The 18,017-nt window shown below is 43.2% G+C and overlaps 1 protein-coding gene across 1 annotated transcript in view; it reads right to left on the bottom strand.

Moving 5' to 3' along the window:
• Positions 1-5,230: 5,230 nt before the first annotated feature.
• The window catches only part of LOC140192797 (protein FAM162B-like), an 18,607-nt gene continuing 5,820 nt past the window's right edge, over positions 5,231-18,017 (bottom strand). Inside the window, exons 2-4 of the mRNA XM_072250275.1 lie at positions 15,522-15,630; positions 11,619-11,727; positions 5,231-6,184 (exon numbers count right to left, since the gene is read on the bottom strand). Coding sequence (XP_072106376.1) covers positions 6,077-6,184; positions 11,619-11,727; positions 15,522-15,630 — 326 coding nt within the window. The 3' untranslated portion in view covers positions 5,231-6,076. The remainder of the gene's footprint in view (positions 6,185-11,618; positions 11,728-15,521; positions 15,631-18,017) is intronic.

Here is an 18,017-nt window from a genome sequence, read left to right as displayed (position 1 = left end):
TTGAAGAGATTTTGCATGTCAACAAATACACTCAAAAACTTCTATAGTTGTACCTTGGAGAGCATTCTGACAGGCTGCATCACTGTCTGGTATGGAGGGGCTACTGCACAGGACCGAAAGAAGCTGCAGAAGGTTGTAAATCTAGTCAGCTCCATCTTGGGCACTAGCCAGGACATCTTCCCAGGACATCTTCAGGGAGCGGTGTCTCAGAAAGGCAGCGTTCATTTTTAAGGACCTCCAGCACCCAGGGCATACCCTTTTCTCACTGTTACCATCAGGTAGGAGGTACAGAAGCCTGAAGGCACACACTCAGCGATTCAGGAACAGCTTCTTCCCCTCTGCTATCCAATTCCCAAATGGACATCGAAGCTTTGGACACTACCTCACTTTTCTTAATAAAAAGTATTTCTGTCTTTGCACATTTTAAAAAGATCTATTCAATATGCGTTATTGATTTAGTTGTTTATTTATTATGTCTTATTTTATTTATTTTTACTCTCTCTCCCTGCTAAATTCTGTATTGCATTGAACTGCTGCTGCTAAGTTAACAAATTTCACATCACATGCTGGTGACAATAAACCAGATTCTGATTCTGGATGCAGAGAATGTGAGTGAGGGATAATGAGTACTTTGCTTATTTACCAAAGAAAAGGAAATGGAGGACCAGGAGATCAGTGCTGAGTGTACAAATACATTAAGGCATTTAGAGGACAAGGAGAAGGAAATATTGGGCCTCCTAATGAGTATTAAGGTATCTGTTGAATTCTCTGCCCAGTGAAGCAGCGGACCTCAGTAAATATATTTAAGACAAGGTTGAATAGATCTTTGCATAGTAGAGGAATTAAGAGTTAAGTGGAAAAGGCAGAGAGGTGGAGGTGAGTCCATGGCCAGATCAGCCATGATCTTATTGAATGGCAGAGCAGGCTCAATGGGCCAGGTGGCCAACTCCTGCTCTTATTTCTTATGTGCTTATGTTATGTAAGGTAAGTAAGTCCCCAGGGCCTGATAGAATTTACCCCAGGTTATTGAAGGAGACAAGGAAAGAGTTTGCTGGGGCCTTGACCAGTATCTTAGAACATAGAACATAGAATAGTACAGCACAGTACAGGCCCTTCGGCCCACAATGTTGTGCCGACCCTCAAACCCTGCCTCCCATATAAGCCCCCACCTTAGATTCCTCCATATACCTGTCTAGTAGTCTCTTAAACTTCACTAGTGTATCTGCCTCCACCACTGACTCAGGCAGTGCATTCCACGCACCAACCACTCTCTGAGTAAAAAACCTTCCTCTAATAACCCCCTTCAACTTCCCACCCCTTACCTTAAAGCCATGTCCTCTTGTATTGAGCAGTGGTGCCCTGGGGAAGAGGCGCTGGCTATCCACTCTTATCTATTCCTCTTATTATCTTATTATCTTTTCCTCTTATTATCTTGGTCCTTCTAGCCACAGGCAAAGTCTCAGAGGACCAGCGAGTGGCTAATATTGTACCTCTATTTAAGAAGAGAACAAGAAGAGTCCTGGAAACTACAGATCGGTGAGTCTGACGTCAGTTGTAGGGAAATTGCAGGAGAAATTTCTTAGAGATAGGGTATATGAGCATTTGGAAACCATGGCCTAATTAGGGAGAGCCACCATGCCTTTCTGTATAGTAAGTCATGTCTTATCAACTTGATTGAATTTTTTGACTAGGTGACATGAGGGATTGATGAGGGTAGGGCAGTGGATGTTGTCTACATCAGAATCAGAATCAGGTTTATTATCACCGGAATGTGACGTGAAATTTGTTAATTGCAATTTTGTTAATGGATTTTAGTAAGGCCTTTGACAAAGTCCCTCATGGGAGACTACCGAGGTGACAAGGTACCAAGGTACTCACAAACATGAAAAAAATCTGCAAATGCTGGAAATCCAAAGCAACACACACAAAATGCTGGAGGAACTCAGAAGGCCAGGCGGCATCTATAGGAAAGAGTAAACAGTCAACATTTTGGGATGAGACACTTCATTGGGTCTGGAAAGGAAGGGGAAAAGTCAGAGTAAGAAGATAGGGGGAGGGGAGGAACAAGTACAAGGCTTTATAAACCAGGAGAGGAGGAGAGGGGTGAAGTAAAGGGTTGGGAATTTGATTGGTGAAAGAGATACAGGGCTGGAGTAGGGGGATCGGATAGGAGAGGACAGAAGACCATGGAGAAAAGGGAAGGGTGAGGGATGGAAACAGGAATAGGGAAAGGTAGAAGGAGGGTGGTGGTAATTACTGGAAGTTCAAGAAATCGATGCTCATGCCATCAGGTTGGAGGCTACTCAGATGGAATCAAAAATTTTCTCCTCCAGCCTGAGGCTACGTCCACACTAGACTGGATAATTTTGAAAACACCAGTTTTGAGTAAAAACGACAGGCGTCCACACTATGTGTTTTTCAAAATATCTCTGTCCACACCAAAATGGATATTTGGGCAAATCTACTCCTACTGGGCATACGCAGACACATCTACAGAAAACAAGCGAAGAAGAAACAGTATAATATTTACATTTCCGCGGTGGCGTTGTGTTATTTCCATAGAATAAAACTAGAGTACCAACAACAGCGAAAGAAAGTTTTCAACAATGTCTTTGAGGAATACAAAGAAAACCCCCACTGGAAAAATCAGACCGGACTTCTACGTTTAGACAGACAATGAAGTCGAACTGTTTCTGCAGGTTACAAATGACTACAAAGTCAGCAAAGCAGAGGAGATGCTTAATTCCAAACAAACTACTAGACGTAGACAATAAAGTAAACGATACACGCCTGAAGCCGTCCTCTACCCAAGATCAACAAGAGAGTGAAATCTTCTGCAGCCAGAACTGCGCAGTATTTCTGACATTAATATTCTTAAAGTTGGACTCAATCAAATCAATTTTGGGGATCTAGTCAAAAAAGCTCACTTTACAATTTAACTCTCACGCTGTTCACACCGACCGCGCGTTATAACCGCCGTCTGGCAGGGCTTGTGCAGTACCAAGCAGAAGCAGAAAAAGCATTGTTGTTGTGGTGTTGTCATGACAATGTTTTTAAATCTCTCTGTTTACCCCGTCTACACTACAATGCGAAACAATCGTTTTCAAATTTACACAATCTGGAGAGTGTTTTCCAAAATCTCCGTTTTCGGGGGATGAAAACACTGTTTCGGTGTGGACAGAGGGTCAAAACGAAGAGAAAAAGCTTTGTTTTCAAAATTATCCGGCGTAGTATGGATGTAGCCTCATTGCAGCAGTAGAGGAGGCATGGACTGACATGTTGGAATGGGAGTGGGGAGTAGAATTGAAATGGAGGCCTCTGGAAGATCCTACCTTCTGTGGCAGATGGAACTAAGGTGCTCAGCGAAGCAGTCTCCAAGTCTACATCAGGCCTCACCAGTCTACAGGAGCACCAGATATGGTAGATGACCCCTGCATTCTCGTATGTGAAGTGTTGCCTCACCTGGAAGGACTGTTTGGAGCTCTGAACAGTAGTGAGGGAGGAGGTGCAGGGGCAGGAGTGGTAATTGTTATGCTTCACATTTATCTGAGTTAAACTCCATCTGCCATTTCTTTGCCCATATTTGCAACTAATCTATATCATGCTCTATTCTTTGCCAGTCTTCTACATTATCCACAATTCCACCAATCTTGGTATCATCTGGAAAATTATTAACCCATCCATCTACATTTTCATCCAGGTCATTTATGTACATCATAAACAGCAGAGGTCCCAGAACAGATCCCTGCCCAACACCACTAATTACAGACCTTCAGCTCAAGTAAGTCCCTTCAACAACTGCCCTGTCTTCTATGTACAAACTACAATGATTCTAGAAAGTCTGTGAAGCCTGTAATATTTTCTGTATTTCTGCATAAATATGACCTAAAATGTGATCAGATCTTCACACTTATTCACAGGGAGCTTGCATTACTCATAGATGTAACACATGGGAGAGGAAATAGTCCATGTCATCTCGAATCTGTTCTCCCATCTAATTAGATTATCAATAAAACCTTTAAATTAAATTTAATTTAAAATAATCAAATTCACTGTCATAGAGTGTTTCAACCCTTAGCCTATGCTCTCCAGCCGGTGGGTCAGCAGTGGTGTCCAAGTCACTGCCCATCTGCTCCTGATTTCAAGCTCAGCTCCTCTCGCCTGCTCCATATCCAGCAAGAGGCTCTCTCAGATTCCTCCCCCATCCTGCGAGCTGCTTGGTTTTTGCTCTTTCCATCAAGGCCCAGCGCAGACAGCAACCTCCAAGCCAACCTTGCCGGGAACCCCCTACAGCCGATCTCCATGGGGAATAGCCACGTCTGCCATCCTTTGTCCCTGCGCTCCTGGACTAAGGACTGGTACTTCAGGGCCTTTGACTCATAAGACTCATTTTACACCGCACGCTGTCGGAGAAGTGCTGCCAAGATAATCAAGGACATGGCCCACCCAGCCAATACTCTTTTCGTCCCTCTTCCCTCCGGGAGAAGGCTCAGGAGCTTGAAGACTCATACAGCCAGATTTGGGACAGCTTGTTTCCAACTGTGATAAGACTGCTGAACAGATCCTGACCCGGATCTGGGCCGTACCCTCCAAATATCCAGACCTGCCTCTCAGTTTTTTTGCACTACCTTACTGCCCATTTTTCTATTTTCTATTTATGATTTATAATTTAAATGTGTTAATATTTACTATCGATTTGTAATCCAGGGAGCGGGAAGCGCAGAATCAAATATCGCTGTGATGATTGTATGTTCTAGTATCAATTGTTTGGTGACAATAAAGTATAAAGTATAAAGTAAGTCTCCTGGTGTCTTTCCTCCCATGGTACTGTGAGCTCCATCAGGATGATTTTCTTGTCTTCAGTGGACTGGTCTGGTCGAAGTGTGGTTTGTACCACCTCTGGGAACTGTAGCTTCCTCTCCACATCAATCCTTACCTCCCACGATTTGGCAATTTGCAGCAGATTAGATTTAGGAATTTTTTGATATGACTGGCATGGCCCTCTCCTTGATGAAAATGACTGCCCTGTTTGTCTCTCTGCCAGCTGGTCTCTTTTTACACCTCTCCCACTCCAGTGTGTCATCAAGAACCTTGACAAAGCGCCACCTGTACTGTCCTTGTGTTAAAGCTGTTTTGCATCCTGACAGTATGTGTGCCAGTGATCAAAACAATCAAATTCACTGTCACCATCTCTGCAAATGTCACACAGAATAAATAAAAACACACCGAGTAACTTTGATTCCAAATAAATATTCATTTAGGCAATACATTAGACAGGTAATACTTTACTCAGAGTCTTACAAAAATATCAATGTAGAATCTCATACAATTGACAAACTGTTTTCATGTCACTGCAGTTCTATAGTTAAAGCATTTCTAAGTGCTTTGAGTACTAATGATGAATGGTGAAGGTTGCAGAATAATTTCTCTTGTGGGTCATGCGAGCTGTGGTGAAGTGCAGTGTGTTTTACTGACCTGGCGCACCAGCATTTCTTTTTATATTCTATGTTGAGAAAAACCAAAACAACAGTAGCTGTGTTCCTACAGGTTAAAATTGAGCTCTACTGATGGAGCCAAACGGGGTTCAAATGAGTTACAATAAAACACATGCGAAGTACCATGAATGAATGCAAACAGAAAAGCTAGAAATGATAGAGGTGATAGTTCATGAGGGCTGAGAGAAATGGACTGGTGTACCATTCCTGGGAACAGGAGTCTTTAAAAATAGTCCTCAGACTCCACAGAGACATGGAAAAGCATCAATAAGTTAATAGTTCTATTTTAAAAGTGCACCTGGGTACCTCATCTGGGCAAAAACATGACAGTTTGCAACAACTGGATCTGATTTGAGGGTCATGACATTACCGGGAAAATATAGAATGGTTATATCAGAACAAAGTGGGAAAGGATCTGATTAAAACACTACCAACCATAGATTAATTTAAAGAGCAACTATTAAAAAGATTGATGTGGGGTATGCATATACCAGTCTTTATGCTCATGAGTTATGCAGCCATTGTTGAAAATATATATCAGCTATCTTCAATCAAAGTGGAGCTGTTGAATCTTTGTCCAGCTACTGGGCCTTTTCAGTGACTATCCCACGCTCTTGCAGATACTGCTCTTTCTGCTTGGCTTTTTTTTCCAAGTTCCACTTGGTGAGGCTGTTATGCTCCCTGAAAGCCTATAAATAGAGAAAAGAAAAACACAGGAGTTGCTCAGAGTCTTGACTGAACTTCCTTTTGGGAGTTTTATATTAATCAATATTCACATTACATTGTAAGGCAAACTTAAAGCTCAGAAACCTTCCCAGAGCTTTAAATGTTACTGACAGCACAAAATGACCGGGATCCATGTCGACTAAGGGACAGGCAGGCCACGATCAGCCCTCACACATATTCACTCTATTTCCAAGTTGTCTTTCCTTACCACCACTCCAGACTGAGGTAGTGTTCCCTTGATTCAAAAACCAGGATGGCCAGAATACAGTGGGAACAAACAAAATATTTAGGTAAACAGGCTACGATCAGTGGATGTGACAAGGATTTATGTTGGGTTCCATCTTTTCAGTCTATGTCAATGATTTGGATGAGGGTTTAATATATCCAAGGTTGGAGATGATACAAAGCTAGGTCGCAGCGTGGGCACTGAACAAGGTACCAAGAGACATCAGGGAGGTAATGATAGAATGAAGGGATAGGTAAATGGGGGAAAAACAGTGAACAATGATTAATTAATGATCAATCACCTTGTAAGCACCTTAGCGAACTGCTTTGGACAAGTTAGAAAGAAGCTTTACCCAGCAGCCGGTGACGTACTAGTCATTATTGTCTAAAGATAGGCAAGGGCTCAAATAAGGAACTATCTGATCTTGCAGAAGCAGCTCAAGGTATAGCTAAGTATGGGAAGAATAGTGTAGGGGCTAGAATGTTCGAGAAAAGGGGAAGGGTCCGAATGAGGAACTGATGGGCTAGCTTTGGCTTAAAATAATTATAACTAACTGTCCAATGATTATCTTACATCTAATTGTATCTTAGCATGTGATTGAAATGATTCTAATATTAGCTAAACTTGTAATCGTAAGATTTCCTGCTACTGTACCTGATCAATGTTATAAATTGTGGAGAACTGTGTAATTCAGGGACAGTCTCCGGACTGGCTCCTTTGGGAGATCAGTCTGTGACTTCCCCCATAGCATGCTATGAGTAGAGGATAAAGTTTTGAAAAGAGTTACGTGTGTCAGTGTATTTGTGGTACTATTGCTATTGGAACTTGAAAGATGGATTATAATGTGGAAAATGTGAGGTTATCCACTGCAGTAGAAAAAATAGAAAGGTTGAGTACTTTTAAATGGTGATGTGTGCAAAGGTATTGGTATTCAGAGGGGAAAGAGCCACCAAAATCTAACACACACTTAATTACAGGAAGAAATTAAAACAGCAAACAGCACACCAGCTTTTATTGCAAGAGGGACAGAGACATCCACTCCAACAGCCCACATGATCAGCGGGGCCTCAGAGATCTGGTCTCCCTACCCAAGGATATACCTGATAGAGGAAGAGCAGTGAGGGCCCACCAGTTTGATTCCTGCATTTGGTGGGTTTCCTTTACAGAGGAGACTGAGTTTACATCCTCTTGAGGTTGGAGTAATGAGCAGCAATCATTTTGAAACAGGCAATAATTTTACAAAGTAGGTATACCGATGGGCATCTGAACCAAGGTTCACAATCCCAAAATAAAGTGTGAACTGATCAGGACTGAGATGAAAAGAAAAGTCTTCATCGTTGCCCACTGTGCTTTGGAATTCTCTACCCAAGTTGGTTGTGGAAGCTTAATCACTGAGCCTGCTCAGGATAAAGAACAGCATTTTTTTATACATTAAGAAAGTGGGGGGATATGGGGTTTATGCATATGAGTAATGATCTTACTGAAAGAGAAACAGGTGAGAGCCCTAGGACTCTCTCTTGTTTCTATTTCTTATATTCTCACTGACAAGATGGCTTTTGAAACCACTAAATGATTACACGGGATGGAGATACCCTGTTGGTGGACATGTGGTGAAGTGAGGGGAGATCACAGAATGGGATCTGATGGGCGGTGCTGGGGTTGTTACACTGCGCTCTACAAGAACAATCTGGTGCTGGGGTTGTTACACTGCGCTCTGCAAGAACAATCTGGTGCTGGGGTTGTTACACTGCGCTCTACAAGAACAATCTGGTGCTGGGGTTGTTACACTGCACTCTGCAAGAACAATCTGGTGCTGGGGTTGTTACACTGCGCTCTACAAGAACAATCTGGTGCTGGGGTTGTTACACTGCGCTCTACAAGAACAATCTGGTGCTGGGGTTGTTACACTGCGCTCTGCAAGAACAATCTGGTGCTGGGGTTGTTACACTGCGCTCTACAAGAACAATCTGGTGCTGGGGTTGTTACATTGCGCTCTGCAAGAACAATCTGGTGCTGGGGTTGTTACACTGCGCTCTGCAAGAACAATCTGGTGCTGGGGTTGTTACACTGCGCTCTACAAGAACAATCTGGTGCTGGGGTTGTTACACTGCGCTCTGCAAGAACAATCTGGTGCTGGGGTTGTTACACTGCGCTCTGCAAGAACAATCTGGTGCTGGGGTTGTTACACTGCGCTCTACAAGAACAATCTGGTGCTGGGGTTGTTACACTGCGCTCTGCAAGAACAATCTGGTGCTGGGGTTGTTACACTGCGCTCTGCAAGAACAATCTGGTGCTGGGGTTGTCTGTGGTTTCTAATTAGTTATGCTACACTCTTGAATATGGAGTTCAAAGCCACATCACAAACCCCCTTCTTTGAAGTGGCAAGAACCTATGGAAAGGGGCCAGATCTGCTTCTGAGGCCTACCCGGACCTGCCTGCATCAGCACTGCCTACTTTTACTTCACTGGTTACATTTTCAATGTCAGATAATGAATATTTAAGTCTGTTTGTTAGCAAATGGTAACACCTATTTATTGTCCTGGTATTTTGCATCTGCCTTATTGTTTCAGTTGCTCTGGGACATCTAATTTTGTACCACTATCCTCACTTATGCTTATCTTGACATTAATCAGAATCTCCGATTTATGAGTGGGCTGACAGGAGATAGCCAAGCAACATTAGTGCCACAATGAACTGCTGGGCTGTTTCATTTTCTCTTCATTAGACAGAGAAAAATAATTCAAAATAGTATATTTAAGATGATTTGCAGACTGATCAGACCTAACAACTGTAGGTGTGGTTCCCTCCCACTCAAGTCTCACAAGGATTAAATTCAATTTGTTGAAATGAGCCATATCAGCTATTGCCAGATGTTGAAGATACAGAAATTCCAGCTGAAATTGTTTTCTATTTTGCTTCTCAAAATCAAATTAAAGCATGGCAACATTAAAGTGATTTGAAATCGATCCCATTCATGTGATTTCCACTGTCAGAGTGCTTTTACTTGTCACAGAAAAATCCCGGCACAGTAATTGCTGCCCAATCCATGTCGCAGGCAAACTTTCTACTTTGACTGTCCTTGCTTGAAGTTTAATTCATATCAGTTCACCCTCCAATGGCCAATTAACAGGGCAGTTACAGGATTGATTTTGGAGGCTCACTGGCCCAACAACAATGGAACAAACTTGTTAACTCGAGAAGAGATACACTCAATCACTGTAGGAGAACACAAGTGGGCAAGTATCTATTAGTCTCAGTAGCAGGTGTGGTAATACTATAGCCTGAAACCATTTTGGGACATGTTTTAAGTCTCAGAACTTTTGGGAGGAGAAGGATTTTTAAAAAAATCTTTCATCCTAGATGTAGACTAACATTTATTGCCCATCCCTAATTACTGTTGAAGGTGCTGGAAAGCTGCCAATTAGTTTAGATACGAGAAACTTTTCCCCCACGGCAGAGGGGCCTATGATGAGAGAGCATGGATTTAGGGTGGAGAGTTAGAGGGCTAGACAGGATCTAGGGAAGTTTCCTTTACCATCTCACTTTCAAGGACTCTTCATCTCATGTTCTCAATATTTATTGCTTATTTATTATTTTTTTCCTTTTTGTACGTAATGCCCAGGTTAGATTTCTACTGCCACGCTGTGAAGTATTTTTTATATCAGCAGTTTTCTGTAAAAGCAGTGTGTCCTGCCATTAAGAGTGTTAGGCTTCGGCTAAAGATAAGGAGCCATGTTGCTCAACTTAGGAAGGTTGTGTCAACCTGTCAGGATGGTCTTGGTACGTGTTGTAACTTTCTGCCCAGTGGGATGCCATGGAACATTCGAGAGAGCTGGGCAGGATGAGGTTTTAAGGATAATGGGCTGGTTTGGGGTCTTTTGGCAGGAGCTATGGAACGGGGCACAAGGGAAACTGCTGAATGCCGCTCAAAGGAGAGACCCCGTTGTAAGTGTTGTGTACAGATGGAAGGTTCCAAGGGGGAAGTGCCAGTACTCCTGAGTTAGCCAGTTCTATTGAGATGGTGTTCCAGGGAAGTTTGAACTGTGGGTGGTGTCTTTCATGCAGAATGTGAGCTTAGCGCATGAGTACAGCAATACACCTGACTTCCACAGAAATGAGCTCCAACGTTTATGTTCATATTTAGATTGGTTTAACTCCAATTGGCCCTTTTAGCTTTCTTTTATTTTCCTATTAATTATTTTGATAAAGTTGAAAATTGGTAAATATACTTTACTTATAATTTTATGCTGGTGTATAATCTGTCATTTCTTGGCAACCAATAATTGTGTGAGCTGTATTTATACAATATTCGCTACAATCAATGTTCCTCAATCAGAACGTCCCAACTGTCCTGTTTGTTTGAACCCCCATCGTAGCGACCCCTAGACGTATATTGCTGATGAAAGGTGGCCGCCTCACGACTGAGTCTCATGACTGTCAGCAGAGTTACTAACGAGCCAAGTTTGTCCACCAGCCCCTGAGAGGGTTAGATGGATTTGCACAGTTTATTGTCTTTTGCACACTGGTTGCCCATCCTGTTTATGGGATCTTTCATTGAATCTATTACAGCCATTGGATTTGTTGAGTATGCCCGCAGGAAAATGAATCTCAGGGTTCTATAAGGTGGTATACATATACGTTGATAAAAAATTTACTTTGAATTTTGAATCACGAATGTACTGCCTGAGGAAGTGGTGAGAGAGAGACTTTCACAACATTTAAGAAGTATTTGGAAGAGCACTTGAATCAGCAAGGTACAGAAGGCTGCAGATGGGATTAGTACAGATGGGTATTTGATGGTCAGTGTGGAAGTGAACCAAAGGGCCTGTTTCTGTGCTATACGATTCCACGTCAATGACTGTAACTCCTGTAGGGCTCTTGACACACCCTCATATCTGGGTCAAGTGTCTCTGAGCAGAGATCCAATGATAATGAATAAGTTCTAAAAGGAGAATCAGACCTGCATTTGAAAGGAGTGGTCTACCCTATATCTCTCAGGGTGGTAGAGTTGTGGGTTTGCGGGGCCACCAGTGAAAAAGTTGCCGAGTTGTGGAGGGTGCACACTCAAGTATACTGGGCTTGAATTTAGTGGCTGAGATGACAACAAATTATTTTCTAAACCTCACTACAGATGTTTGGCAGATGCAAAAATCGGTTAGCAGTGAACCTACCTTCTTTCCTGAGGCCACCATCACCACACAGGCCACAATGCTCATGGCGATCATCAGGTAGCAAACCTGCACCCTGATCTTGTTCCTCGTCGCTAGAAGCATTTCGATGCTGTTGGAAAGATTTCCATGTGAGTTGACCATTTCAAGCATCGAATGTCTGACTATCACTACTGAGCAGATCATTGATTCCATCTACAAATTGAATCCTTATTTCTTGTAACAGTATTCCAGAAAACCAGAGTTTATGCTCCCCCATTTAATCAATGCATGGATAGATGTCAATGTATAGTAGTATTAAGCACAGTAACACTTAAACCACAATGCTGTCAAATCCCAAATGTCACAAAGTACGTCACGGACAATTGCAGCAATCTGAATGGCTAGTAATCCCAATGACTGAACATCCAGCTCACTCACTGTTCGAGGTCTGGAGTGCAAGCTGAGTGTATAGTCAGGATTGGAAAAATCGGTTCGTATCCAGATCCGGGGAACAGAGGACTTACGAATTTCAAATTGCTTTGAAAGTAACTGATGACCAAATTTACCACACTATTTGCAGTTCCCTTCATCCAAATGTAGCAAGAACAGCTCAGAGTGTGTGGATGTTCTCTGAGATAACTTCAGCTCATGTTTCTGCAGCTTACCAACTCTGGCAAAGTTTGTAATCAATTACTTCCACCTCAGTTACAATCTTAGTATTTGAGAGTTACCCTAAACACACAATTTCTCTCCCACCCACTTTTGTCAGGCCTATGTCCATTTGAATCTCCTGGATTCTCTTTGGGAGGGGAACTGGGGTCTGGTACATCTAAGAATCAGATTTAATTTTTATGGCCAAATGTTTGCAGCCAAATCTAACAGATCAATGTCATCTTGACTATAGCTCTTCCCACAATGTCACTTGCAAGAAATATTATTCCTTTTTCCCAGATCCTCCCTCTCTGATGCATCTGTTCTCCGGATGAGGCACCTGAATTCTAAAACATATGAAATACCCTCCTTTCTCAAAGGACAGGGTTTCCCGTTGCCCTCACCCACGTCTCCTCCATTTCCCACACATTTGTCCTCACCCCATCCTCCCACAGCCATAACAGGGATAGGGTTCCCGTTGTCCTTACCAACCACCCACGAGCCTCCACATCCAGCACGCTATTCTCCGTAACTTCTGCCATCTCCGATGTGATCTTTTCCTGGCTCTCCACAGGGATCATTCACTATGTCCACTCATCCCTCCCCACTGATCTCCCTCCTGGAATTCATCCCTGCAAGTAGGACAAATGCTAAACCCGCCTCTACACCTCTTCCCTCACCACGTCTCAATGGGCCAAAATATCCTTTCAAGTGAGGCAACATTTCACCTGCGAGTCAGTTGTGGTCATCTATTGCATCCAGTGTTCCTGGTGCAGCCTCCTCTACACCAGTTTATCAAGGAAATTTGCTTCATATGCAAAAGGCAGGACTTCCTGGTGGCCATTGCCCATTCTCATTCTGCTCTGTCAGTCCAGGTTCTCATCATGATGGAACCACTCTCAGCTTAGAGGAACAACACCTCATATTCCATCTGCATAGCCTCCAACCTGACAGCATGGATATTGATTTCTCCAGTGCCTGGTCATTTCCCCCCTCCCATTCTCTCTTTCCATTCCCATTCTGGTTCCGCTCTCACCCCTCTTCCTCTCCTCATCTGCCCGTCACCTCCCTTTCTAGTGCCCCTTCTCCTTCCATTTCTTCCGCTGTCCACTGTCCTCTCCTATCGGATTCCTTCTTCAGGTCCAGCACCACTTCCACCTACCATCTCCCAGCGTCTTACTTCATTCCACCCTCCACCTCAAGCACCCACCCAGCCACCTTCTCCCTCATCTGGTTTCACGTATCAACTGCCATCTTGTACTCCCTTTCCTTCCAGTTCTGATGAAGGGTCTCAAACTGAAACATTGAATGCTTATTCCTCTCCGCAGATGCTGCCTGACTTACTGAGTATCTCCAGCATTTGAGTGTGTTGCTCAAGATTTCCATCATCTAGAGAGTCTCTTGTGTATACATCTCTTTCTCTCACCCTCTTGCTTTGCTTCCTGCCTGGGAGCTGCTTATTTGTGCCTGTCCTGATGTAGTAATATTGTATCTTATATACACGGCGTAAGTTAGTGTATTGTGGTTGTTCAGTGCTCCATGACACTATGTTCCTTTGACTATGGTCTACCATGAACAATATTACACCAGGCTTTTTCTTTTAACAGTCCTCAGCTATTCCAAACTTTTATTAAGATGGAAACTTTATCAATCACATCTTTTATTGAATAAACTCAGTTGTGTTATTCACACTCAGATCACCCGGAACTAGAAATACATCACCACATTCATAGCAACACTAGCCCAGTTCTTCAGAGGACTGGAATTGACTGCAGGAAAAATAATACTTCTATATCAAAAATGTTTTCCCTCCTGGTCTCTCTAACAGGACAGCCTGATCAATTGCTCCAAACACTTTTAAAACTGGCACAATAAAATCCAGCTCAGCTTTGGAAATGTTCAGCTAACTGCAGCTTGTACAGTGGGCTATTTCTGCAATAAACCAGGTGCTGATCTAGACAATGATATAGAGCAGAGCCGAGCTCACACACTGAAGACAAAATTATAACCAGCCTCCCGAGCATTGCTGGTGCCTTCCACCCAAAGACACTGCGGACACCAAACCAGCAGGTGACAAATGGTCACAGACTGGTAAGCAGCTCAATGCTCAGAGGGGTAGCGGCAGGAGGCAGGACAACTGGTGCTTCTCCAAACCAGCACCTGCTGAGTAAACAGCTTCCGTGGTAAAATGACTATGTATCTCAGTTGTGGTGAGAATGCATAAAGATATAAAAGTTGCCATAGGCCTACTCTCTGCCGAAAAGCTTTCATGGTTTTCTTTGTTTCGTGGTTGTCTGGTGAAGACAAATCTCAGGGAGTTGAATACTGCACACATACTGTCCTTTCATAATAAATGTACCTTGAACCTTGAATGTATTAATACTGATCCCAGATTTCGCTATCCCCACGCAAATTGTTTCAAAATTATAGTTCTTTCTATACGCCTATGTAGTGCCACTGAGCACAGCTCACCACCACTAGCAGACTGTTAAACAACCCGCATTGTGTCAGAGATGGACCAGTGCCCATATATGGAATTCATCACCCATTAAAAACAGAAAATGCTACAATCACTGAGCAGGTCAGGTGGCATCTGTGGGGGGAGTAGCAAAGTCACCATTTCAGGTCAAAGGCTGCTGGCAAAAGATCAACCTCCCATTTTCAGTGATGCCCACTGAACCAACAGCCGGAAGATTCACAAGTCACAGCGCTGCAGTCTTATGTAAAGTCATCAAGCTAAAACATCAACTCCCTCTCTCCATAGATGCTGCCTGACCTGCTGAATGCTTCTGCCATTTTCTGTTTGTTTTTATTTCAGGTACTCTACACCTGTAGTTTTCACTTTCCAAACGTTTAGTACATTCCTCATCAAAGATGGATTTCAAATGGCTTCAACCATTTAATTCTCACTCAGAAATAATCTGTATTTTAATGGCGGAAAAAATGTTTTGCCAAAATTGCGCAATAATCACTTGTATTTGTTTTTTTACAATACACCTTATCTGATAGATGAAAAATGAATTATCAGATAGATATTTCTGTCTGATAGAATTACACAAGTAGCATTGTAGTAACCACAATGAAATGCACTGAGGGCCTGAAATCACCAAAAAGAAAAAAAATGTGACTGAGCATTTATTAAAACTTGTTAGAATTCCCCAGTTCAAGCTTACAATCTTTGTGTATACCACTACGTTGATGCAAGCAGATCGATAAGCAGAGAGGAGGTGATAAAGGAATCAGCTGCGCAGAATTGATTATGAAATCACTTACGAAACCATTTCTGGGATGTCCTCCTCCCTTTTGAAGCGTCCAGTCCACAGCAGACACTTTCTGTCGAACACTGAGGGTATCCGGCCTTGAAGTTTATACGGAGAATATTCTTGAAGAGATGTCAATACATTTAAAATCAGAGTTGAACAGAACAAAACACATCATTTGTCCCAATTCTCTGAGGACGTTTTTTCTTTGTTAGTTGTGTAACAGAGAGATACAGTTCAGAAAGAGGTCCTTCGGCCCATTGAGGCTCCTCAGACCCTTGTACACTGATCCTACAGTGATCCCATTTTACTCTCCTCACATTCGCATCAATTCCTTCCAAATTCTACCAATCACCCACCCTCAGAGTAACTTATAATGGCCAATTAACCTACCGATCACCCTGTGTTGTGAAGTGGTTGGAACATAGAATGCCCAGAATGAATACAGGAAGTTACAGGGAGAATATGCAGGCTCCTGGCAGACTGCACAGGAGGATGGGGTGAAAGTGGGTCTCTGGTGCTGTGAGGTAGCAGCTCTACCCATTGCGCCCCTCTACTGAGAGTGCAGGCCTCAGGTACAAAGTGGCATTCAGACCCATGCCTCTGTTTTTTGCCCACCTCCCTGCCACCAATCCGTCCTGTCCCTATGCTCCTCGATATTCCTCCTGCACAGCCAAGCCACAAGGGCAGCACAGAGTGTGGTGGTAAGCACAGCACTTTACAGTACCAGTGGCACTTCGTTCATTTCACGCTACTGAGTTAGTACGTTCTCCCCATTACCGTGTGTGTTTCCTCCTGGTGCTCTGGTTTCCTCCCACAGTCCAAAGACGTACCAGTTGGTAGGTGAACTGGTCACTATTAGTCTAGGGTTAAACTTGGGGATTGCTGGATGGTCCAACTCGAAGGGACGGAAGAGTGTTTTCTGTGTTGGTCGTCAATAAATAAGTACATGAATAAATGAATGAATTAAGTAATGAGTAAATACCCAACCCCAAAATGATACAGTATGGCTGCTCAGATTAATCATTCACCTATAAAAATGTCATCTGACCTTTACGATTCCACAGGTTTAGAAGAATGAGGGGGGAGGGATCTCATTGAAACCGACCAAATAATGAAAGGCCGAGATAGAATGGTATAGTGAGGATGCTTCTTATAGTGGGTGAGTGTAAGATCAAAGAGCACAGCATCAGAATAGAAGGACAGCCCTTTAGAATAGAGGTAAGGAGGAATTTCGTTAGCCAGAGGGTGGTGAATCTGTGGAATTAATTATGTACAGGCAACTGTGGAGGCCAACTCATCGGGTATATTTAAACTGAGGATAGAAAGGGTCGTAGTTCATGAGGGCATCAAAGGTTACAGGGAGAAGGCAGGAGAATGGGGTTGAGAGGAATAATAAATCTGCCATGTTGAATGAGCGAAATGGCGAATTTCTGCTCCTCTGTCTTAAGGCGCAGATGAAGCAAATGAGTGTAGTAATGACAGTGAGATGGAGGTGTGTGCTGTTCATCCACATGCAGCCAGTTTTACTTACTTCCTCTTGACCCCTACTCTATTGGTCAACTGCTGACAAGCCAACACCAGGGCTATCCAAATCAGGCACAGACAATAAATGCATAACTCAATGCACCCACACACTGTATAAGAAGGAACATCAAGTGAACTAAGTGAGAATGGGATTGCTGGTAATTACTGGGCAACGTCTGCTCAGTGTGACCCAATGGCTTCCATTGCCAGATCTGGGGAAAATGTCTGAGATAGGAAAGGCTTGAGAGCAGATACTTCCAGATCTGACCGTGCCTTAGGCTGCACTCAACTGCTGGGATAAACTGCCAATGTCCTGGGTTCATAGACAGGTAAGGTTTTGGTACCCACAACCTGTACCTCTCAGCTGAAGATTGAAGGAAGTCACAGCAAAGCTGACATGAGACATCCTACACATGCAGGAGAAAAGATAAGACAGAGGGGTCAAACATTTCCAGTTACAGGGGTGGACGATGAATTATTAAGTCCAGGAACAGGCATTCAATGCACCATGCCCAAATATACTGAGAGAACGGGGACGTGGAATTTAGTGACAAACTCAAATAATCAACCTACAACAATCTTTAAACTCAGTGGCCATTCTATTAGGTACAGTAGGTATCTAAAGTCCTTTTGTACCTAATAAAGGGGAAACTGAGTGTATGTTCATGCTCTTCTGCCATGGGAGCCCATCCACTTCAAGATTCAACATGCTGTGCATTCAGAGATGCTCTTCTGCATAAGACTGTTGTATCATGTGGTTATATGAGTTACTGTTACCTTCCTGTCAGCTTGAACCAGTCTGGCCATTTCCCTCTGACCTCTCTCATTAACGAGGCATTTTTGCCCAGAGACCTGCCACTCACCGGATGTTTTTTTCACTTTTCACACCATTTTCTGTAAGCTCTGGGGACTGTTATGTGTGAAAATCCCAGGAGATCAGCAGTTTCTGAGATACTCAAACCAGCCTGTCTGGCACCAACCA

This window comes from Mobula birostris, unplaced genomic scaffold (genome assembly GCF_030028105.1).
Source record: "Mobula birostris isolate sMobBir1 unplaced genomic scaffold, sMobBir1.hap1 scaffold_267, whole genome shotgun sequence".
In the NCBI taxonomy this organism is placed as follows: Eukaryota; Metazoa; Chordata; class Chondrichthyes; order Myliobatiformes; family Myliobatidae; genus Mobula; species Mobula birostris.
This window is presented reverse-complemented; position numbering and strand designations above follow the sequence as displayed.